The sequence below is a fragment of the Humulus lupulus genome, chromosome 2, assembly GCF_963169125.1.
Source record: "Humulus lupulus chromosome 2, drHumLupu1.1, whole genome shotgun sequence".
Lineage (NCBI taxonomy): Eukaryota > Viridiplantae > Streptophyta > Magnoliopsida > Rosales > Cannabaceae > Humulus > Humulus lupulus.
The window spans coordinates 278,483,974-278,509,354 of NC_084794.1; the positions used below are offsets into that span (position 1 = coordinate 278,483,974).

The window sequence follows — 25,381 nt, forward strand, 5'->3', positions numbered from 1 at the left end:
CTTTGAAGAATTCTTTTGATATGGCTAGATTGTTTAAGGATCAACACTTCTTCAATTTGCCTTCTAACAACTTCTATGCCAAGTATTTGCTGAACCTTCCCAAGCTCTTTCATCTCAAACTTCTACTGTAGCTTTCTCTTAAAAGTGTTCATCACAACTGTATATATTTGCTAATGATGAGCATGTCATCTACGTACAATAAGAGAAATACCTCAATAGACTGTTGCAAGTTTTTATGGTACAAATAATGATCAAACTTTGATTGTGTGAACCTGATTCCTTGCATGTAGGTATTGGTTACTTGGTTCCACCTGAAAACCAGGGGGACTTCTTGAGTCCATAAAGTGACTTTTTAAGATTGCAAACTAGCTCTTGGTTACTTGGTTCCACCTGAAAACCAGGTGGTTGGTTCATATAGATGTCCTCTTCGATGTAGCCATTAAATAATGCAGTCATGACATCAAGTTGCTCCACTTCTAAGCCTCTTTGAGTAACTATAGACAACAGTAATCTAATTGTCTTGTGCTTAACAACAAGAGAAAAATACCTTTGTATAATCTATGCCTTCCACCTGAGTAAAGCTATTTGATACTAATCTAGCTTTAAATCTCACAGGTTCACCTTCATGTATTCCCTATTTAACCTTAAAGATTCACTTACATGAAATAACTTTCTAGTTCTTTGGTTTAGTAACCAGCTCCCATGTTTTGTTTTTCATTGGTGATTCCATTTCATCCTTCATTGCAAGCATCCACTCATTTTTGTATTCACTAGATAGGGCATCTTCTATACTAATCGGTTCAGGCATCTGATTCTTGTACAGCTACAAGTGCATATGCCGCCAAGTCTAACTCAGCACATTGGGTAGGTGGCTGGATAACTCTTCTTTCTCCGTCTCTAGCTAGTTGATAATCGGCCAAGTCATGTTGTTGTTCAGTAGGATGTACTTAAGTTTAGTGATTGGCTCTTCGTTATCTTGTGCATTTTCTTCAAAAGATTTCAGCTCAAATTCAGTGACATTCTTGTTAGTTCCACCTGCTTTATTAGAAATAGAAAAGCTACCAATCTTGCTTGTTAAGTAAGGAAAATCATCTTCATTAAAAATCACATTCATTGAGATTATGATTTTTGATCTACCATTTTGTATAATACATAATCTATAACCCTTAACTTCTATAAGATATCAAAGAAAAATGCATTTTATAGATCTAGTTCCCAACTTGTCATCAGATTTGTGTGCATATGTTGCACAACCGAACAATTTTAAGTGTTTTAAACTAGGACTTCTATCATGCCACATTTCATAGAGAGTTTTCAAGTCAATTGACCTATTTGGACTTCTATTTATTAAGTAGCATGCAGTAGCTAATTCCTCTCCCCAATATGATTTTGGCAAACTCGAACTAACCAATAAACATCTAACTTTGTTTAATAGAGTTCGATTCATTCTCTCTACAACCCCATTTTTTTAGGGGTTCTCACCACAGTTCTATGCCTAGTAATGCCACATTCAGTACATAACAAATCAAATTCATGGTTTACAAACTCTAAACCATTATCAGTTCTTAATGTTTTTATTTTAGAGTTTGTTTGTGCTTCAACTTGATTTTTCCATATTTTGAATTGTTCTAAGCATTCATCTTTAGTTCTAAGCAAGTATATCCAAACACATCCACAATAGTCATCAGCTATAGACAAGAAATGGAGTTTACCTGATTGTGTAGGAATGGTAATGCACATGGCTTTAATTTTTCAATGATTCCATGTTGTGAAGCTCTCTCAATCCTTGTTCGCTAATGTGTCCTAATCTTTGATGTCAAAGTTGTATTTCATTCACTTGAGTCTTGACAGTGGCTGCTTTAGCTATGGTCACAGTTTCATCATCTAAAACATACAGTCCATTTGATTTCTTGCCTTTCAATACCACTAGTGATCCTTTAGAAATCTTCATGATTCCATTTAAAGATTTGTAAGTGTGCCCTTCATCTTCAAGTGAGTTGAGTGAAACCAATTTTCTTCTTAAATCGGGTATGTGCCTCACATTAGTCAAGACGTACTTTAATTTCTCCATTGAATTGCTTTACCACAACTTTGCCAATTCCATATGCCCTGGAAGACATATCATTTCCCATTAGTACCTTACCTCCATTAGTTTTAAGATAATCAAAAAATGACTCTTGGTTAGGACACATATGATAGGTGCATCCTGAATCTAATATCCATTATTTGCTGGAAGTATTCTCTGAGATTGAAAACACATCTACATCAAAGGACCAATCATCATTGGTCTCGGCTACTGTAGTAGTTTCTTGGTTGTACTTCTTTGGTTTGTGATTTCCTTTATGATTTGGAATCATTTTGGTGCCTGCTATCTTGGTTTGTATTGAATGTTCTCTTCAACAACTTTCATAATCACATGATATGGCCAACCTTCCTACAATGATAACATTGCCTAGAATCTTTGTTTCTTGATTTAGAGCGAAAATGTGAAGGCTACCTGGACGAGCTTCTCTTTGGTTGTCTCCCTTGTGCAAAGTAAACCTCATCTTTCTTGGATTCCTTCTCTAGTTGTAGTTCAAATTCTTTAGATTTAAGAGCCCCAAGCACATCTTCAAGTGAGATAACATCCCTGCAATATTTGATGGCACCTTTAACTTCTTGATAAGCTATAGGCAATGACCTTAGTAGAATGGTGGCTTGAATTTCTTCATCTACCTTGTGATCAATGTTAGCAAGACCAACAATAATCTAATTAAATTTGTCAATATTTTCATCTAATGAAAGAGAAGAATTCTTTCTAAAGTCGTATAGTCTTTCAAGGAGGTTGATCTTGCACGGAATTTAGAGTGTCATGTACAATTGTTCAAGCTTGTCCCAAATGCCTTTTGCAGTCATTTCTCCATTCAAATTTCTTCTTACTCCATAGGAAAGATGCATTATAATTGTATAGGAGGCCATCTCCTCCATTTTAGCACCTTCCTCTGCCTTCTTACTCTCCAACAACTTCTTATCTCCCAGCACCTTGGCACCTTTTGATGGACCATAATTCATTTCAAGCTCTCACGCCATAGTGCGAAATCTGTAGAACCATCAAACTTTTTGAGTTCAAACTTTGCCATTGTTGACATGTTCTTTAGAGGTATTCTTGATTAATGATGTGGAATCACTTAGGATCTTGGCTGCAATGGATTGTCAAACCTGGCTTTGATTTTGTAGAAAATATGTTATGAATTCAGCTTCAAGATCCCAACAACTTAAACACAAAGTTAGTCTAATTTACTTAAACCAAAACTCAACAAGAAAAAGCTCTATTAGAAAATGAACTAAAGCAGTAAAGTAATGAAAAACACAAGAACGTAAACACATTCACTAGTTCAGAACAAGATCAATTTTTATCTTGTTCCTAATCCAGTTTTAGGAACACTTCATTTTCTCCTTTATTAGCTGAAATCTGAAACAAATTAGTACATCCACAAAGCTAAATCTTGATGAGATAATTCTCACAATATCATGTGTATCTCTCCTTCACACTCTCCCTGAGATATCACTTTCAAACAAATGTGATACTCAAATACAATATCCCAAACCCCAGCTTTCTTCTCTCGTACAATGTCTTTCTAACTTTCAGAACTATTGAGCTTTTTTCTAACTGTTGTGTCTAGCAAGTGAGAACCAAGTCTAAGTATATATAGGACTTTTGAAGACTTTTCATTGGCTGGTAAGTTGGTTATTCTGTTATAACCGGCATTGGTTAGGAATTGGAGAAACTATTTCCACACAAAGAAAATAAACAATATTATTTGATATTTGTTACACCCAAATTTCAAAATCGTCATAAATGAGCCTCCAAATGTAGGCTCGTAAAGTGTAGGCTCAAAAATGGCAAGTAAAAACTTGTATAAATTTACATGATTTGTGACTTGTTCCTACTGGCGATCGAGCACCAGTTAAGAAGGTTCGAGCTTAAGCATAAAGCCTAAAAGGATTAATCTTCTCTGATGCATATGAGTGCAATTCGAGCCTTCATTGCAAGCTCGAAGAAGTTGATCTCTGAAGGTTAAGTTTGATGAAATCACTTGATCAGGATGACACTGACCAGAATAACGAGCTAGAAGTTTTGGTCAATCTCGAAAGCGTGTAAGCCTTGCATTCGAGGTCAGTAATGCAGTTTGAACACGGTTGTTGTTAGGAAATATCTATTCCTTAGGGATTTGTTATATAATTGATATTAAATCCCAAATATTATGGGATATTATATAATTAATGAATTTAATTATATTTATTTCAAATTTTAATTGTTACTTCCTGAAATGAAGGGAAGATATTTTGTTAACTAGTCTATAAATAGACTGGAGAATTTTATTTGTAGATACGTACAATTTGATACTGAGAACACTCAGCTAAATTTCTTTGTGAAAGCTCTAAGAGAAGATCACCAGTCAATAATACTGACTCGTGGACTAGGCACATTTTAGCTACCGAACCACGCAAAATTCCAATTGTTCTTCTTTATTTTCTTAATTCATTGTTTAGGGCTCTTCAGATTTAAGTTGACGAAAAATGATGTCAACTGTTTGGTGATTTCATTGAGAGCATTAAGCAAGTCGTTAAATTCTTTAATCAAAAACCTCCTGAATTACCAATGGCCACCGTAAAAAACCCCAGTACTAGTGGGCGACCATTGCCCCAAATACCGGAGGAGCAAACTCCTCACACTGAAGATTACCCACGCCGACCGGGCAAACAGCCCATGACTGACCACGGCCCAGAGGAAGGGAGTGAATCTTCTGATTCCCAAGGACCGCCTAGTCCCAAGCCTGATGAGGACCTCTACTATAATCTAGAGAGGTATATTCCTATTGTTGAACTGGAGAGTCTCCAACTGCGACAACAATTGGCAGAGGCTACAAGGTGCAACGAAGAATTAGCCAGATAGGCTGCTGAGGTCCAGGTACCACCCCGGAGGCCAAGAGGACATCCCTGAGGGAGCACGGCTGCCAAGATATATGAGCAAGGGGCCCAGCAGGCTCAGTCGAGGCCCAGGGAAAACCATGGAAATGAACGCCCTAGGAGAAATACTCGAACTGATCCTACTGATAATCTGACTGTGGAAGTGTCTACAGGAACAGGGAATAACCGAGCTCCTCCAGTAGCTCAGAGTTCTAATCCTAAAGTAGTCAGGAACAACCCGGAACCTGTCCGGACCAATTCTGGACCATCAAGGCCCAACAATTGGAGGCCGCCACCATCTCCTATAAGACACCCCTCATAAGTTCGAGAGGCACCACGACCAGCACCTCATAGGAATCAGGCAGGAGAGCCTACACCACGAAGGCTCTCTCGCAGCGGCAGTCGAGATGGGAACTGTCGAGCCAGACTTGGACATGGGGGTGAGAGGGAGGCAACTCGAGAACACAGGGCTGCCCAACTAGCAGGAATCCATGTGTCGAGATCATGAATGACTAGAGCGAGGAGGCCAGTGGAAGATCTACCTCGTAACCACCGAGCCCTTCAGCTAGAGAGAAACGTTAGTTTCATAAGTGGGATCTCAGACCATACTAGGTCTATAATCATATACAATACGTAACCCTTGAATACTGGGAATCAGGGCAATCATCCTGACCTTAGAGATCACTTGAACCATAACCGGGGGCAAGCCAATCCTACAAACCCCGATTTACGCAACCATTTGAATAGTAAAAAACAGCCGGTATATGAGAATCAATATAACCCTATATCAAGACAAGGAGCTAGGGTTTTTATAAACAATAACCAGCTCCCCCAAGCACAAACTCAGGCTCCAATGGACTTGGTCCAGGAGAGAATTAACCAGCTCAAAAGGGCGTTCAGACTCCTTCAGAATGAAAGGCTAAAGACTCCGATGAGGAGCTCGAGCCTTTCGCCCCACATATCTCCAACACGCCATTTCCTAAGGGGTTTAGGATACCCCACGTAGCACCCTTTGATGGGAACTTAGACCCATACAGCCATCTGAGCACATTCAATACCATCATGTGAGCCAGCAATGTTGGTTATGAGCTTCGGTGTATGTTGTTCCCAGCTACTCTGATAGGACTAGCAAAAAACTTGTTCGAAAAATTTAGAAGACATTCGATCTCATCTTGGGATTATTTAGTAAAGTAATTTAAGAAGTTCAAAGCCATGGTTGGCGTTAGGTCCGAAGCCTTGAATTTAACCAATGTCAAACAACAGCTGGGAGAGTCATTGAAAAGTTACCTCACAAGGTTTAATATAGAAGTGGCACGAGCCCGCAACGTCCACGACAATGGCCACCTTATGGTTGTAAGAGCTAGTATATTATCAGGGAGTTCCCTTTGGGAGGATATGAAAAGAAAACATATAAGGTAATTAACCGAGTTCAATAGGAGGACCCAAAGATTTGTCAATGTAGAGGTGGCGAGGTCAGCATTAAATCTGACCTCCCAGCCCATAACTACAACAACAAATGTTAACTCAGCCTCAACCTTGGCTGCCCCATCGACGTCAAGACCCTTCGAGGATAACCCTTAAAAAAGAAAGAAAAATAAAGGGAATAACTCCGAGGCAGACGGGGTGAAAAAGAAAAGGGAGACAAGTATTTCTCCATTTATATGGTATATACCGAGCTCAATGAGACTCGGGAAAATATTTTCCTCGCCAATGAGAATCAGGTCTCAATTAGGTGACCTGACCTAATGCGAAATCAGAAGGCAAAGAGGGACTCCAATAAATATTGCAGATTCCAAGGGGACGTAAGACATACCACTGATGAGTGCCAACAGCTGAAGGAAGAGATCGAAGGCTTGATCTCGAGAGGATATTTTGGACAATATGTGATAAACTAGAATCCTTATCAAGCCTTGACAGGACAGAGGGTAACATCTGTGCAACCTAACTCCAAAGCATGGGAAGATGATCGACCTCCCCCGATAGGTGGGGAGGATTTGGTAACCATTATCGGGGGACCGCATCCTGTCGGATCGGGTGGAAATACCCAGAAAAAGATATGTAAACGAGCTCAAGACTGGGGTAGTTTCTCCTTATGAATCTGAACCACAAGCTCTAAAACAGCAGAGGGTTGAAACTCAACCCATCACTTTTACAGAAGAGGATACGTCACATGTCCAGTTTCCTCACAAAAATCCCCTGGTCATCACACTTCAGCTTGGGAACAGGAGGGTGTGCAAAATCCTGATAGATAACAGGAGCTCTGCTAATATCCTTTATAAAGCCACTCTAGAAAAGATGAGACTCATGCTTCGAGATTTGAAAGCCTATGCAACCACGTTGTACAAATTTTCTGGAGAAGCAATTGCTTGTACGGGATCCATTGAACTCCCTGTAACCTTGGGAGAGTATCTAGTCTCGGTAACCAAGATGATGGATTTCATTGTGGTGGATGCCCCGTCGGCCTACAACATATTGCTTTGGAGAGCAGCCCTAATTGGGCTAGGGGCAGTATCGTCTGTTACGCATTTGGCCATCAAGTTCCCGACGTCTAGTGGCATCGGGACGCTGAAGGGAGACCAACTCGCAACAAGGGAATACTATAGCATTTCCATGAAAGAGAAAAGCCGAACAAGTGCACAGACTCTTGTGGTTATTCAAAAAATGGACGGATCCATCTTCGAGATAGAAGAAGAGATCGACCCTAGAGTTGAAGAAAGGGCTTACCTCGAAGCATTGGAGGAGCATGAAGAAGTAGAGCTCGATGAGAAAGATACCACGAAGGTGGTAAGCATAGGAAAAAAATCTTTCTGAAAGTGCAAGACAACAATTAACTTGCGTTTTGAAAAAAACAACGATGTATTTGCATGGTTGCACTCGGATATGGTAGGGATTACTCCAAATGTTATAAGCCATGCACTCAATATTGATAAAAGCTTCCCCCCGAAGCAACAAAAATGAAGGCTCCTAGACGACGACAGAAAGAAAGCCCTAAAAGAGTAGGTCGATAGGTTAAAAGAAAATCGGTTTATTAGAGATGCCTTTTATCTTGATTGGATAGCCAATCCTGTGTTGTTCCTGAAGCCCAATGGCAAATGGAAAACCTGCATCGACTATTCATACCTCAACAAGGGATTCCCCAAGGACTACTTTCCTTTGCCTCGAATCGACCAGCTCGTAGATGCCACTATAGGCCACGGTATCACGGATGCTTATTCTGGATATAACCAGATTTTCATGCATGCACCTGATCAAGAACATACAAGCTTTGTAACCGAAAAGGGATTGTACTGCTACAACGTCATGCCTTTCGGGCTCAAAAATGCTGGAGCCACATTCCAAAGATTGGTAAATAGGATGTTTGCTGAGCAGATAGGGAATAACATGGAAGTTTATGTAGACGATATGTTAGTAAAATCCATACATAACAATAACCATATAGAGGATCTCGCTGAATGTTTTGTTTTACTTCAGAAATACAATATGAAACTTAACCCACAAAAATGCTCATTCAGAGTATCTTCGGGTAAGTTCCTTGGGTTCATAGTGAATGCTCAGGGTATAGAGGCTAATTCCGACAAGATCAAAGCTTTAATAGACATGCCCTCATCTCGAAAACATTAAGACGTCCAGAGCTTAACTGGACGAATAGCGGCCTTAAGCAGGTTTATCTCAAAATCTACAGACCGATCCCTTCCATTCTTTAATCTTTTAAGAGGGAGCAAAAAGTGTGAGTGGTTGGATGAGTGTGAACTCACGTTTCAGGATCTTAAGAAACACCTCGCCAAACCACCGATCTTGTCTAAACCTATCACAAGAGAAGTTTTGTACTTATACCTCGCCACAACTGAGCACGCCATTAGTTCAGTTTAGTCTGAGAGGATAAGAAATTACAAAAACCTGTATACTACGTCAGCAAAAGATTATCAGGGGCAGAGTCGAGATATCGATTCATGGAGAAACTAGCATTGTGCCTGATGCATGCATCTCAAAAGCTTTGACCCTATTTCCAGGCACATCTTATTCATGTGTTAACTGACCAGCCATTGAGGCAGGTATTATCTAAGCCTAAGGCATCCAGAAGACTGTTGAAATGGGTTTTCAAGCTCGAACAGTTCGAGATTACCTATCATCCTAGAACAATAATCAAAGGACAGGCTCTGGCAAATTTTATTTTTGAATGCACAAGGATCTCCAACATGGAAGTCATAACCCCAGCCCGCGAGTTGTGGAGACTTTATGTCGATGGATCATCCAATGAAAATGGATCGAGGGCAGGGATCATTATAATCACCCCCAACGGGAAATCACTTCCGCTCGGCACTAAGGTTTGGATTCAAGGCATCAAATAACGAGGCTGAATACGAGGTGTTGTTAGCAGGACTTCAGACAGCCACCGAGCTCAAAGCAAAGGCCATTCATTCCTATAGCGACTCACAGTTGATTGTTAACCAAGTCCTGGGTGAATATCAGGCTCGTGCTATAAAAATGTCAGCTTACCTTTAAAAAGTAAAAGCATCATTCAGAGGGTTTGAGTTCTACGCTATAGAATAAGTCCGCCGAGAGAAAAATTAAAATGAGATGCATTGGTCAAGCTCGCCACAACTAACGAAGCTAATACACTCAATGTGGTCCCAGTAGAATTTCTATCAACCCCGAGTATGACCGAGCCTGATGAAGAAGATGTGAATATGATCGACTTGCAACCCCCTGGATGACCCCAATAGCTGACTATCTGGAAATCAGAAATCTCCCAGTAGATCAGAACGAGGCTAGAAAGCTTATGTACCAAATACCAAGATATACCATTCTGGAGGGAAAATTGTACAGAAGGGGGTACTCTATGCCATTCCTTAGATGTGTAACTCCTCCCGAAGTGAAAAAGATTTTGGAAGAAATCCATGAGGGATTTTGTGGAGATCACACCGGAGGGCATAGTTTGTCAAAAAAGGTGATTAGGCAAGGGTACTTCTGGCCAACAGTCAAGTCAGACTCGTTCGAGTACGTAAAACGTTATGATAAATGTCATCAGTTTTCCTCAATACCACGATCTCCGCCCACCGAGCTCACCACGATGAGCTCCCTATGGCCATTTGCGATATGGGGAATTGACCTCATAGGCTTCTTGCCAACTAGAAAAGGTGGAGTCAAGTATGTTGTAGTCGTTGTTGATTTCACAAAGTGGACTGAAGCTGAACCCTTGGTCATAGTTACCTCGAAGAAAGTCCTAGATTTCATAGTAAAAAACATCAATTGCAGATATAGGATGCCCAGAAATATAGTATTAGATAATGGCACCCAGTTCGACAGTGATTTATTTACACACTTTTGCGAAAAAAATGAGATAGTAAAAAGTTTTTCCTCCATGGCCCATCCCCAGGAAAATGGCCAGGTCAAAGCAGTCAATAAAACCTTTAAAATTTCCATGAAGAAAAGGTTAGAAGAAGCCAAGTGGAGATGGCCAGAGGAGCTGCCTTGAGTCTTATGGGCTTATAGAACCACAATAAGAACTTCAATAGGGGATACCCCCTTCTCCCTGGCTTATGGATGCGAGGCCATGTTGCCAATCGAGGTCGAAATCCCACCTATAAGGCGTGATGCATATGATCAGGCCTTGAACCAATCCCAACTCGAAGAAAGTCTGGACTTCATCGAAGAAAGACAAGACGAATCCCAGTTGAAATATGCTGCATATCAACAACAGGCTACTATATGTTTTAACAAGAACGTCTGAGACAGAAAATTTGGATTGAGAGACTTGGTTCTAAGGCGCGTGTTTTTGGCCACGCGAGACCCATTTGCTGGGGTACTTGGTCCTAATTGGGAAGGACCCTATTAGATCAAGTCCATTATTCGACTTGGAGTATATAAGCTGGCGAGGCTAAAAGGAGAATTGGTTTTGCGAGCTTGGCATGGTCAACATCTATGACCTTATTATCAGTAATATAGGAATGATGTTTTCATTTTAACCAAACATGTATTTAATTTTTTGTTTTTTTATCAATAAGTACTAAATTTCATTCAAAAGTTGTATTTTTTATTGTTATATTTTTTTGCAAACCCTCAAAATTCAATAATCTAAGATCACAATCATAGGATATTAAGGGGGCATAAGTGGTATACAATCATACCATAGGCTTGAAAAAAATATAACAAAAATAAAAAATATAAAAATGAACTCTAATAAAAATGTCTGGATTACTAACCCGATAGAAAAAAGTAATAAGTGTATGGATTATTAGCCAAACACGCGAACTAACAAGTGTGTGGATCAATAACCAAAAACGCAAACTAAACAAGTCTGGAACAAACCAGCAACACCTAATTGACAGATAAAAAGTTAGAATTATAGATAAACCAACTATAAACTGTTATTCGAAACTAGGGCTGGAAATTTTTGCAAACAAGTTTCGACCTCACAACCTCGAGGCCATACTCGAGGATGAGGAAAAGTAACTGGAAAAGCAAAATATAACTAGACTAATAAGATTATATGCCAATAAATTATTTTTCAAATACATGGTAAAAGTAAAGTTTGACCTTGACACTAACGAAGTTAAACATGGATATTTCGAAGAAACTATGCATGAATGTATTAAAATTCGAACTTAAATCCAATATATATTTGTACAAATAAACAAGTACAAAAGTAGATCCTTAATAATAATGTGCTCGAAATATTTTGATCTAGAAGTATAATGCATAATATTAAGGCAAAAATCTGAAGGTAAAACAAAGTGCAAAAATATTTTCGAGCTAGAAAATTAAAAGCATAAAAATTACTATTGATATAAATTCATAAGATAATTAAAATAGCTCTAAATCGAGCTATAAAAGTTCTTTGCCCCAAGGGCACTGAAAAGATAATTACAAAAAAATTATAATGGGTCGTAGCCTATGATCTTGACTTCAAGGGTTAGATGCCTCTCCAGCCGCAGTCCTACCAGCCTCCTTAGCCTCGAGCCTGACCTCTTCCTCTTCAAGATGAGCTACTATTTAGCAATGAATTCGGTCTGCAAGTTGGCAAGGAAGCTGGTGTTGAGGTTGGTGTTGTTGACCCAAATTCGATAAATCTCCATGTCTATGGCACGATCCTTTTTCGTCTTGAAGGCCACCTTCTTCTCCTCTTCTAGCTTGGCATTGAGTCCTTGAATCTGCTTGATCTCAGAGTCCCTGGTCTCGACCTCCTTCAAGGTTGCTTCCACCTTTGATTCAAGTTCGAGAATCTTTTGGACCTCTTTCAAAGTTGCCTCCAGCTCTGACTCAAGCTCGAAAACTTTCTGGATCGCCACATCCCTTGCTGCAACTTCTAGCTGGGCTACTTTGAGATCATCCTCGAGCTTTAGCTAGGCATCTCGAGCCTCCTACACAAGCGCTGGGCTCGCTGCAACCTTGTTATTCAGCAAGAAGTTGTGATGAATGAAAGATAGGAGTGACCACACAAAAATAAACATAGGTCAGCAAAGCACAAGCCAAAGTTAGTACAGAATAACAAGATTAAAGAAAAAATAACTGACAGAGGAGAATAGCTCGCCACCCTTGTCGAAAAGAGTGTTGGCATCTCGGCAGGAGGTTAGAAATTCCCACTGAGGGGCCCCAAGGTGGCTGTGACTTTGACCATCGCGAGTCAAAGCATCAGAGCCAAGGTTGATTCCATGGGTCCCAGCCGCACTATCGATCACAAACTCAAGCACATGGGTTAAGATCGAAAGGAGGCAATCTCGTACAGGAGCCTGGATTCTTCTGGGTTAGGTTGCAGGAACTTTTTGGATCGTTTGGGCAGTAGGAGGAGGCACAATTTTGGGAGGTGCTGCGAGCTCAGGGGCTTGATTCGGCCCAACCTTAGAGGATGCTGCAGGTTTGGCAACATGACTGAGGTCTAGGGGAAGCGAGGCCAGGGGAACTACCTCGGTCTTTCTGGACATTTTGGAGGGGCGACCTCCTTTTTATGACGTTCTTTGTCGTTTGTTTTCCTTTGAGGGCATAGGCCTATTGAGCACATTGTCCAAATCCGAGTCCACGTCACCTGAAAAATAAAAGATCGTACATGAATAATTGAACCGGGGTTATTACAAGTAGCAAGACTCCGAGATAAAAGAAATCTAACTGGTGCCCTCGGTCGAGCTTGAGCTCTGAGACCAAGAAATTCCCCTATCTTCTGACGACTCTAGGGGATTCCCCTCTCTATAGGTGGGGGATAGTCTCGAAAGGTCCCTATACAAATTGATCCCATACTATACAACTACCCCATTCCAGACGTCATTTAAGCTATACATGGCCTAGTATTGTCCTAACCATATATCGAACCTAAGGTCCACTTTTGACCATGCTAAGAAATTATCTCTAGGGTCTTCGAACATGATCATCACGTCAGGCAAGCAATGACAAAGACAACATGGAGTGATCCAACACTACTTTACCTCTGTCAGCCGAGCTCGTTGAGGCCTCGTCGTGGGCTTCATTGCCCGAGACTGGTCGATGCTGATGATGGGAGGCAGCGGCACGGAATTGTGAAACTGTGGTCCTCCTCCTCAGGGAAAGTTTAGCATTGGGGATTGGCACATCTTCCCACCTCCGATATTTTTGAATCCCTTAATCATATGTGGATTCGTGTTCGCTTAAAAGGCTGCAAGCTCGGAGCTTGTCATCATGGAGGAGGTAAGTAAGGGACCTTCAACCATAAGGGAGCTAGAGAATGGCTGCCTTGTGCTCCATCATAGCTTTTGTTGGAGTGGGGCGGTGGTAATTGGATGCAGGCAAGAATAGAGTGAATATTTCGAGCCTAATTACTCAAGGAAAAATGGAAAAAACGTATTGAAATACTTACGAATGCGTTGGAAGGAATAGATTCGGGAAGGAGCGAGCCCATCTATTTAGAAGAATGTTGTCTTAAAATTTGGAGGATGGTTTGGTATGTCCACGAATAACTGTTTCTCCTTCGGGTAGCTCGATAATTAGTAGAAGTCGTCTCCTCCACGAGCTCGAGAAGTGTTGCTCTTGACGAAGAAGAGATACAATATCTCTTGTGCTGAAGGCTCGTCCCATTTCATTTCATGGTACAGCGACCTAAGGGCTGGCAAGACCCTGAAAGAATTAGTCTGCAGTTGGAAGGGGCGAGACTGACAAAATCCAAAAAATTCCTAAAGTAAGTCTTCAAGGGTAGTGGGGCCCCAATCCTCATGTGCTCGCGACTGCAGGCAGCTAGTTTGATTTTACAATTGGGATTGCCGTCTCCTGGGGCATAGCAGTTCCTTTCATTTGAGGTCGTAGGACAGCACATTAGTGTACTAGAAAGTTTAAGGCCATGATAAGCTCGCAACTCGGATATATGGCCGGTGGAAGTGATTAAGCTCCAGTAGTGCTCAGCCTTGAAAAATTTCTCCTTCGAGGTGGGGACTGAGAGAATTTGGGAGGTGGATGGATGAGTTGAAGAGTCCTCCATTAGGGTAAATGACAGCGCACTGGGTGGAAAGGCGACGATGACTTTAAGCCTGCGATCTAAGGGAGTAGGTTTGATCTCAGAGTCTAGGTCAGGATGAGCCGCCACTCGAAGTCTCTTCCTCTTTCTCCCTTTGACCTCGTTTGTCTGACGTCAAAAATTGTCTCGTATGTCTTCTTGCTCACACCTCTCTTTGTGCTCACGAATCAATCACTGATTTCAAGTGAAAGGCGATTCAGGACTGGGAGTTGATGTGTGATAAGGGATAGCGAACTCGGCCCCCACCGATTCTCAAAGTACTGCGACATCTAGCAAGGAAGAAAAAGGTGAGGGCCCATCATATAGAAAATCATATAGAGATTATAATTTTGATAACTCGAGCTCGAAAGATTGAGATAACAAGATTACATCAATCGAGACTAAAGGCTCGAAAGGACGAGATAAACTCGAATGTCATTCCTGAACTATTGTAAAGTTCGGGCATCAAGGGTGTACCCACGCGAGAGTGGGGAAGTTACTACCAATTTAGAAGAATCCCAGATTTTCAGGGAAAAAAGTTTGCAGTTACCCGAAAAGGTGATGTTTTTGGGATTCGTGCATTTAAACCCTAAACCAAAACCCTATTTCTTAAGCTACATGGAACCCATGATCTAAACATCCCATTACCTGAAAAAAAAAAAAAAAAAAAAAAAACTCAATTTTTACATGTTTCTACCATAAAGTTTTTGGTCTAAACTGTGATTCTAATCACACCAAATCTACTTGAATCAAAAACTTGCTTAGTGCAAAAGTAAAGCCTTAGAAAACTGGTAAAAACCATAAAAGATATTCTCACGAACAGACGAAACACACGTAAAAAGAAAAGTAAGAGAATCAAGAACAGAAACTTACACAAAGTTGTTCGTGGATATGAGGAGATCATCGACTAAAGGAGCGGTTGCAAGAACGATTTCATAGAACCAAAGTTGGAAAAGGTCCTCTGTCTTTTGGGCGTAGAGAACATGCAAAGATAACCTTGATTTTTTCGTTTTTATTTTGTTTCTCTTTGGTTCATGATTTCTGAGGAGTAAAAATGACTTTGATGAAGATGAAGAGGGTATATATATATATATGCACCTCAGTAGGGATGTGAAGGGTCGAAATGATCGGGGCCCTTAATTTGGTTTAATTGAGGATCTGAAGGATCACATTTAATTACATATACTGGCGACAAAAAGGTTCTAGGAAAGAACACGTGTAGAAATAGGGAGTACTTAAGTACTCTTGGTGTGCAATCCCCAAGTGTCGCGTCTCCATTCTTGAGTGTAGTAGGTGGCATGTTTTTCAAAAGGTGAAGTTCAAAAGTTTCCTTCTTATAGGATTCGAACCAACACTTTTGAGGGGCAAAATGTTACACCCAAATTTCGAAATCATCATAAATGAGCCTCGAAATGAAGGCTCGCAAAGTGTAAGCTCAAAAATGGCAAGTAAACACTTGTATAAATTTACACATTTCCTGACTTGTTCCTATTGGCGATCGAGCACCATTAAGAAGGTTCGAGCTTAAGCATCAAGCTTGAAAGGTTAGATCTTCTCTGATGCATATAAGTGCAATTCGAGCCTTCATTGCAAGCTCGAAGAGGTTGATCTCTGAAGATTAAGCTCGGTGAAATCACTGGATAAGGATGAGGCTGACCAGAATAACGAGCTCGATGTTTTGGTCGATCTCGAAAGCGTGTAAACCTTGTGTTCGAGGTCAGTAACGCAATTTGAACATTGTTGCTGTTAGGAAATCTCTATTCCTTAGGGATTTGTTATATAACTAATATTAAATCCCAAATATTGTGGGATATTATATAATTAATGCATTTAATTATATTTATTTCAAATTTGAATTGTAACTTCCCGAAATGAAGGAAAGATATTTTGTTACCTAGTCTATAAATAGACTGGAGTTTTCATTTATAGATACGCATAATTTGATACTGAGAATACTCTGCTAAATTGCTTTGTAAAAGCTCTAAGAGAAGATCACCAATCAATAATACTGACTCGTAAACTAGGCAAATTTTAACTACTAAACCACGTAAAATTTTGATTGTTCTTCTTTATTTTCTTAATTCATTGTTTAGTGCTCTTCATATTTAAGTTGACGATATTAATTTATTATATATATAGTATATAATCATATATATGATCTACATCTTATATAAATAGGTTATTGGATTGAGTGTCACGGGGGGCCTTAATGCCATCTTACCACATGAGCACCGACGCGAAGCCTGTCGCTACCTCTACAATCATCAGGTAATTAATCAATTGTTTTATTATTAATTACGCATTAATATATAACAATATATATGTGTGTGTGACAGAATGAAGATGGGGGATGGGGACTGCACATAGAAGGGAGAAGCACCATGTTCTGTAGTGGCCTATGCTACGTGGCTCTGAGGTTGCTCGGAGAAGACATGAACGTCCAGCCCATTCACAAAGCCAGATCATGGATCCTCCGCCATGGTGGCCTTACCTATATTCCTTCCTGGGGGAAAATGTGGCTCTCGGTACAAACATACAAACATATACATATATATATATATATGACTACAAAAAGTAAATCAAAGAGAATAATATATTTATATATTTGATATGCAATTGGCAATATTAGGTACTTGGGGTGTATGAATGGAGTGGCAACAATCCATTACCACCAGAGCTATGGCTTCTTCCATACACTCTAAATCCCGTACACCCAGGACGAATGTGGTGTCATTGTAGAATGGTGTATCTGGCCATGTCATATTTGTACGGAACAAAATTTGTGGGTCCTATCAATTCCTTGGTTTTGTCTCTTAGGAAGGAACTTTATACTCTTCCTTATCATCTTATTGACTGGGACCACTCTCGTAACCTTTGCTATAAGGTATTATATGTCATATTACTTTTTTTCTTCCTCAAATTCCGTATCATTAATAGAATACGTTAGACACTCCACCACCACATCAACAAAGATATAACTATATAACTATATATATATATTATGAAATAATGATGATGATGATGATTGGTGATTGGTGATTGGTGATTGTACTACATATCAGGAGGACTTGTATTATCCCCATCCAATGATACAGGACATATTATGGAGTTGCCTGCATAAGATTGGAGAACCTCTTCTGAATAGTTGGCCTTTGTCTAAGCTAAGGCAGAGGGCTCTTCATACTGTCATGCAACATATCCACTACGAAGACCAAAACACCAACTACGTCTGTCTTGGCCCCGTCAACAAGGTCTAATATATTATATATATATATATATAATAATATAATTAAACCAAGAGTATAATTAATGCACATGCGCATGCAGGTACTGAACATGATTTGTTGTTGGGTGGAGGACCCACATTCTGATGCCTACAAGTCTCACCTTTCCCGAATTAAAGATTACCTTTGGCTTGCTGAAGATGGTTTGAAAATGCAGGTCATTATTTTTTATATGTCTTCACTACTACTTATAATAATAGTTAATTAATTTCTTAAACATATATATATATATACACATATTGTCATGGTCAACCTGCTTCAGGGATATAATGGTTCTCAACTGTGGGATTGTGCTTTGACTGTTCAAGCTATCATGGCAACCCATTTGAAGGATGAGTACAGTTCAATGCTTAAGAAAGCTCACTACTTCATCAAAAAAACACAAGTAATGATTGATATATTTACTATAATATCATATATATGTACAGTGTACTGCTACATACTTCTACTACGTACTGATCATCACATGCATATATATATATATTGTTTTTTATTAATGAAGATAAGAAAAAACAATTGGGGTAATTTAAGTGATTGGTATCGCCACATTAGAAAGGGAGGATGGACCTTCTCAACTCCTGACAATGGTTGGCCTGTCTCTGATTGTACTGCTGAAGCTTTAAAGGTCATACATACATAGTGTATTATATTATATTTAAAGTCATCATATATATTCTAATATTTACATACATATATATATATATATATATATAACATAAATACATATACACAGGCAGCCCTCTTACTATCAGACATGCCGTCTGATATCGTGGGAGAAGCCATACCAGAGGATCACCTTAAGGATGCTGTTCATCTTATTTTATCTTTACAAAACAAGAATGGAGGATTTGCATCCTATGAACTCACAAGATCCTACGCTTGGCTGGAGGTAACAACATATATATATATATATACACATACATACATACACGGCTTTAAAGCATTAAATTAGATCAAATTGGAATGGATAAAATAGTAGCATTACACATACATTTTTAGACTAAACATAAATCTAAGATACTAATACTAATGGTTGCAAAAAATTAAATTTTTACAGAATATTTATTAGAATTGCTACATTTCTAGAATTTTTAGTCTAGAAATTTCTAGTAAAACTTGAGAAAGCAAGAAAATTAGAATTGTCACAACCCGAGTTCTAGGCTTTGGCAAATTTGTAATATCCATAATTTGGGTGGTCAAAGGTCAAACTTTGACCCTTATTGGAAAATAATCTTTATAAATGATCATTTAGTTTATACTAAATAGTACTATAATTATAAGTCAAAATAATAGAATAACTCCTATAATTATATATAAAAATATTAGTGATAAAAGGATAATCATTTATCATTATACAAAGAATAATAATATCCCTACAATTATGCAATCACAAAATAATTAAATTTAATAAGTGATAAAATACCCAAAATAATACTTAGCATCTATTATTCCTCATTCCTAACTATTACTTAGCTAAATTAGATATACAAACCATTAGGTTCCAAATTAAATACATATATAATGCTCCAAAGATAGGATTATAACACTAAACACATTGGCTTCATCAATAATTCATCTTCTCCACAATCGCATCACTAGGTTCTTGGAATGGGAGAGATATAGGGGGTGAGCTTATAAAACCCAGTAGGAAAACAACTAATATCATAGGACCCAAAAAGTTAAATAAAACCCCTGGATGGTTAACTTTGAAAACAAATCATATATCAACATGCATAAACTAAAATAGAGAGAAACCACAAATAATCATAAGGGCATAGCTACAAGTGCACATCACACCGTCCACTAGATCCCTAGTTCCCGTTACCCACCATAGAAAAACCGGCATCCTAAACCGGGTAGCCGGACCTGATAACCACCACAAGGGGAGGCTCAGAACACTTTCTGTTTACAAATGCTCGGTCTTTACACCTACAGGTGAGTGGACACCTGATCTACCTATGGTGACACATAGACTAGGTCGTGAAACAACAACATGCACAAATCATGATCACTATGGCTCTCATCGGTATAACCAAATGCAAGTACACATGAAAAGAAAGAAACATATTCCCTTTATATTTTAGAAAATTGGGCAGCATAACAGCTGCATTTGAATAAAACTCAAACATCATAACCTGCATAAATAAGTAAACAAAAATATTTTTGGCACTGAGTGCCCTCAGAACAGATCAAAAAACACATGCAGATTAAGTTTTCAATTTTTCAAATATTTTATATATATAAAAATTGGAATATATTTATTGCAATTCAATACGAGTAAAATAAGTCCAATAGTCAAGTTGAGTCCCTACCTCCTTAGAATTTTTAATCCGAATCCAAAGCGACACTCCTAAGCTTAACGATGATCCTAGAGTGATTTAGTCAAATTTTGATATCAAGTTTTTCCTACGTGCCCCAAATGAGCAAACAATTATCATCATTGTCTTCCTTATTCAAAATCGTGTCCAACGACATATATTATGACCATAATTAAAATTTCATGTTCTGGAGCCTCACTCAAGCAGTGCACATTAGAGATTGGTGGCGACAGTGAGCGGCGTACCGGAAACGTTGACGAAGGTAGGCGTGACATATATCAAAACGATCACGTCGACAAGTAGATTACGTTCATGCCAACCATCGGTCCAAAAAGTGCTCGGGCTTGTCGGAAAGTCGGCGGAAAGTAGCATAGATACCCAAAATCTTGCCGGAGAAAAACGACGAGTTGAGCGAAATGACTTAGTGGGTTTTGTTCCTCTATCCACGCTGGTTACAAAGGTACCAACCACTCATCGAGGGGTGGGCGGAGTTGGCCGAAAAACACCAAAACTTTGACTGATTATTACGAACAATGGACACCGAGTTGGGCGGCGTCGCTTGGTGGTTGAGGTCGTCGGAATAAGGTGAATCCAATGAGCCACCGCGTGTCAAAAATGTTGGTTGCCGGAGGTTGGGTCTTAGTGGTGGTGGTGTGTTGCCGTGGAGAGAGAGAGTAATAAGAGAAGAGAAAGAGAAAGGGAAGAGAGAGAGCAATCAGGGAAAGAGAAAGAAAAAGAAAGAAAAAAAGAAAAAGAAAAAAAAGAAGATTCTTTTCACTTTAGTGGGTCCCATCCATTAAAATATTTTTTTTTCTTTTTTTCTGAGTCTGTACAAGAGGTGTCTAGAATACTTTGTACTCTAGAATTTCCTAATCACATCTAACAAGTATCTAGATTAATCTAGAGTAAAAGTATTTATTGAAAATTGTAAAAGTTGGTTTCCTTACCACCAACTTTAACAACTATAAATATCACCAATGGATTGCAAGGATTGCAAATGTGTAGAAGAAAAATTAGAAACAAAAAGTATTAACAAAAAACCTAGTAATTTTTCTATACGCCTCCCATTCTCTATATACATAAAACCTTCCTTGTGACTTCTCTCATCCATTACATCAACAACATCAATCCATCACCTATATCTTACACTAGCCTCGTCATACATTAGCTACTACTATACCGCTACCTATTTCTCAAACTAAACTAATACAAAATATATTTATTTTCTCTATTCCAGATACATAAACCATCAGTGGTACCAGAGCCTTGTTTGATCTCAGCAGTGGCCGTAATTTTTTCTACTCATCATGAATTCTGAATCCAGCCGCTCTTCTCTTCCTCTTCCAATTATCCATGGAGAAAATTATGATTTTTTATGTATCAAAATAAAGATCTATTTTCGTTCACAAAAGCTATGAAAAATTGTTGAAGATGGATTTAGTATTCCCAAAGACACATCTTCGTTCTCGGAAAATCAAAAGAAGGCCCTAGAAGAGAAACAACAAAAGGATTCTCAAGCATTATTTTTCTTGCAGCAGGCTATGGTAGATGACATTTTTTCTTGGATTATGGGCGCATCAGCAACAAAAAGAAGCATGAGACACGTTGCAGGAGGAGCTCCAAGGAACTGTCAAGGTACGCGTATAGAAGCTTAAAAGAGATTTTGAGAATCTTAAAATGAAGGGTAATGAGACTCCAAAAGATTACTATTCTAGAATAAAATAAATAGAAAATAAAATTTGAGTCAATGGAGAAATTATTTCTGACAAGAAAAAAGTATAAAAAATAATAATTTCTTGTACAAAAAAATATGATGCAGTAATATATGTGATAGAAGAAAAGATTTAGAAACTCTGTCACCAACAACATTAATGGGCTCTCTTGAAGCATACGAAAGTAGTCGAGAAAGGCATAGTGAAAATTCGACTGAAAATGCATTTTAGTCTAAAATTAATTTGCGGTCTCAAAAATCTAAAGTTGATGGAAAATTTTAAGAGTAAGAATATCAAGAAAAACAAAAGGAAAATAACGACAAGTATTCTCCATGTGGCATTTGTAAAATAAAAAGTCACTTGGAGAAAGATTCTTTGTTTAAAGGAAAACATCAATGCCAAAATTGTACAACATTTGGCCACACTGAAAAAACTTATCGTTTAAGAAAATCCCATCAAGATAATTTTTCAAAGAAGAAAAATGATGAGAATAATCTCATTCTATGTCTGTCAAGCTGCATCAAAAAATAAAATAAAGATACTTGGTATTAGACAGTGGTTGCAGTAACCACATGACAAAAAATGAAAGCATCTTTTGTAATCTTGATAGATCCAAGACAAAAGTCAAAATATGTAATGGTGACTTCATGCATGGAAGCATTTGGCAAATGCACCATTGTCATTGACACTAGAAAAGGAAAGAGATACATCAATGATGTACTGTTGGTACCCAACATTGATCAGAACCTACTCAATGTAGGACAAATGATTGAAAAAGGGTACTCTTTGCATTTGAAGGAGATTCTAGCACAATCTATGACAAGCAAGACAAATCCTTTGAAATTGCAAAAATAAAAATGAAAGAAAGCAAATGTTTTACTTTACAATGGAGATACACAAGCAATGTCGCAATGCAAGCACAATCAGATGAATTGTGGCTATGGCATAAAAGGTTCGGGCATTTCAATTTCCACGGGCTAAAGATCCTCCAACAAAAGAATATGATGCGAGACCTCCTAGCAATCAAGGAGCTCAACACTGTCTGCAAAGGGTGCATGCTCGGAAAGCAACATCGACAACCTTTTCCATTCGACGAAGCTTAGAGAGCCAAAGAGCCACTGGAGTTAATCCACACAGACGTTTGCGGGCCTATTCGTACTCCGTCAAATGATCAAAACAAGTATTTCATTCTCTTTATCGACGACTTTACTAGAATGACATGGGTTTATTTTTTGCGCAAAAATCACAAGATTTTGATATTTTCAAGAAATTGAAAACCCGTGTAGAAAAAGCAAAGGGGTCGCAACATCTAGAAAATAAGAAGTGATAGAGGCAAAAAAATACACTTCTAATTAGTTCAACAAGTTTTGCAAAGATGAAGGCATGGAGCATCAACTCACAGTTGGATACGCACCAGAAGAAAATTTGCATCTGAGAGAAAAATAGAATTGTTATGGAGACAGCAAGAGCTATGCTCATGGAGAAGGGTCTTCCAAAGCGATTTTTGGCCAAAGCAGTAAGCACTGCAGTCTACTTACTCAACAGATGTCCAACCAAAGTTGTGAAAGATAAGACACTGATTGAAGCTTGGAGTGGACGAAATCCATCAGCAAAGCATTTCAAAGTATTTGACTGCATATACTACAGTACATATTCCAAAATAGAAAAGAGGCAAGCTAAATCAGAAGACTAAGAAAGGAATTTTCTTAGGCTATAGCACTAAATTAAAAGGTTATCGAGTATATAGATTAGGAACGAAGAAACTCATAATTAGTCAGGACGTAAGATTCGACAAAGATGCTGCATACAATTGGGAGACAAAAGAAGTAGAAAGGAAGACTATAAACATTTCTCTACCTCCAAGAGACAAGGAATTAATGAGGACCATGATCAAATTGGGTCTTTAACTAATCCAACTACACAAGAACCAGTACAAGACACATAATCTCCTCTAGAATCACCACCAAGGTGAATGAGACCCTTATCAGATATTTACAAGACTTGCAACTTAATGCTTATGGAACCAGAAAGCTTTGAAGCTGCTCAAAAGCAAGTATAGATAAAATCTATGGACGAAGAAATAAAGATGATCGAGAAGAATGAGACTTGGGAGCTTGTAGATCATCCATAAGACAAAGACACTATAGGAGTCAAGTGGGTTTACAAGATAAAGCTCAATTCAGATGGCTTAATTCAAAAGCATAGAGAAAGGTTAGTTTCCAAAGGATAATCACAACAGCATGGAGTTGACTACAATGAAACATTTGCTCCAGATGCACGCCTCGACACAATCATGGCTATGATTTCTCTAGCTACACAGAAGAAATGGAAAATTTTCCAACTAGACGTGAAGTCAGAATTTCTCAATGGCTATCTCGAAGAAGAAATCTATGTGGAGCAACCCAAGGGTTCATGTTGCAAGAACAAGAAAATAAAGTTCTTGAATTAAAAAAAGGCTTTATATGGTTTAAAAAGCAAGCTCCGCTAGCCTGGTATAACAGAATTGACAACACTTCACTGAACAAGGATTCAGGAGGAACAAAAGTGAACCAACACTCTACATCAAGACTCAAGGAATGAATGACACACTTATTGTCTCTTTATATGTTGATGATCTCATCTACACAGGCAATAATGAGAATATGGTCAAGAAGTTTAAAGAAGACATGATAAAAAGTTTCAAGATGAGCGATTTGGGCTTAATGCACTACTTTCTTGGGATTGAAGTAACTCAAAAAGAAGATGGGATTTTCATTTCACAAAAGAAGTATACAAAGACACTATTGAAGAAGTTCAAAATGGAGGGATGTAAGATAGTATCAACTCCACTAAACAATAACAAAGCACTCAAGAAAGAGGACGACTCACCATAAGTAGATGAATCAAAGTTTTGAAGTTTAATTGGCAGCTTACTCTATCTAACAGCTACAAGACCAGACATTATGTATGAAGTGAGTCTCCTATCAAGATTCATCCACGATCTAAGTCAAGTTTACTACGGAGCAGCCAAGAGATTCCTTTGATACTTGCAAGGGACAAAGAACTAAGGAATATGGTATGGAGTCACACAAGAGTCAAAACTCATTGGCTACACAGATAGTGAGTTGGGCAGGATCAGTTGACGACATGAAAAGTATGTTAGGATATGCTGTCACAATTGGATCTGGAATATTTTCCTGGGCATCAAAAAAACAAGCAAATGTTGTGCAATCATCAGCTAAAGCAAAGTATATTGTCGATGCAATGACTACAAGCCAAGCTATATGGCTGAAAATAATACTTGAAGACATGGGAGAATCACAAGACGAAGCTACAAAGATCTATTGTGATAGCAAATCAGCTATAACAATGACCAAAACTCCCGTATTTCATAGAAGAACGAAGCATATAAGCAGCAAGTATCACTTCACATAGAAGTTGAAGCAAACAAGGAAATAAAGCTCAAGCACTATAGGACTGAAGACCAGTTAGTAGATATATTCACAACAACACTACCAAGAGGAAAGTTCAAGCTATTATGAGACATGATTGGAGTTACTGAAATGTGTACTAAGGAGGAGTATTAGAATTGCTTCACATTTCTAGAATTTTTAGTGTAGAAATTTCTAGTAAAACTTGAGAAAGCAAGTAAATTAAAAGAGTCTAGAATACTTTGTTCTCTAG

At 38.6% G+C, this 25,381-nt stretch overlaps 1 protein-coding gene across 1 annotated transcript in view; it reads left to right on the top strand.

Annotated features, from left to right (window-relative positions):
• LOC133816716 (cycloartenol synthase-like) overlaps positions 1–25,381 on the top strand; it is a 34,315-nt gene that overhangs the window by 4,043 nt on the left and 4,891 nt on the right. The window contains exons 3-10 of the mRNA XM_062249059.1: positions 16,583–16,672; positions 16,741–16,929; positions 17,034–17,288; positions 17,467–17,655; positions 17,732–17,845; positions 17,951–18,073; positions 18,191–18,313; positions 18,422–18,577. Of these exons, the coding sequence (XP_062105043.1) occupies positions 16,583–16,672; positions 16,741–16,929; positions 17,034–17,288; positions 17,467–17,655; positions 17,732–17,845; positions 17,951–18,073; positions 18,191–18,313; positions 18,422–18,577 (1,239 nt within the window). The remainder of the gene's footprint in view (positions 1–16,582; positions 16,673–16,740; positions 16,930–17,033; positions 17,289–17,466; positions 17,656–17,731; positions 17,846–17,950; positions 18,074–18,190; positions 18,314–18,421; positions 18,578–25,381) is intronic.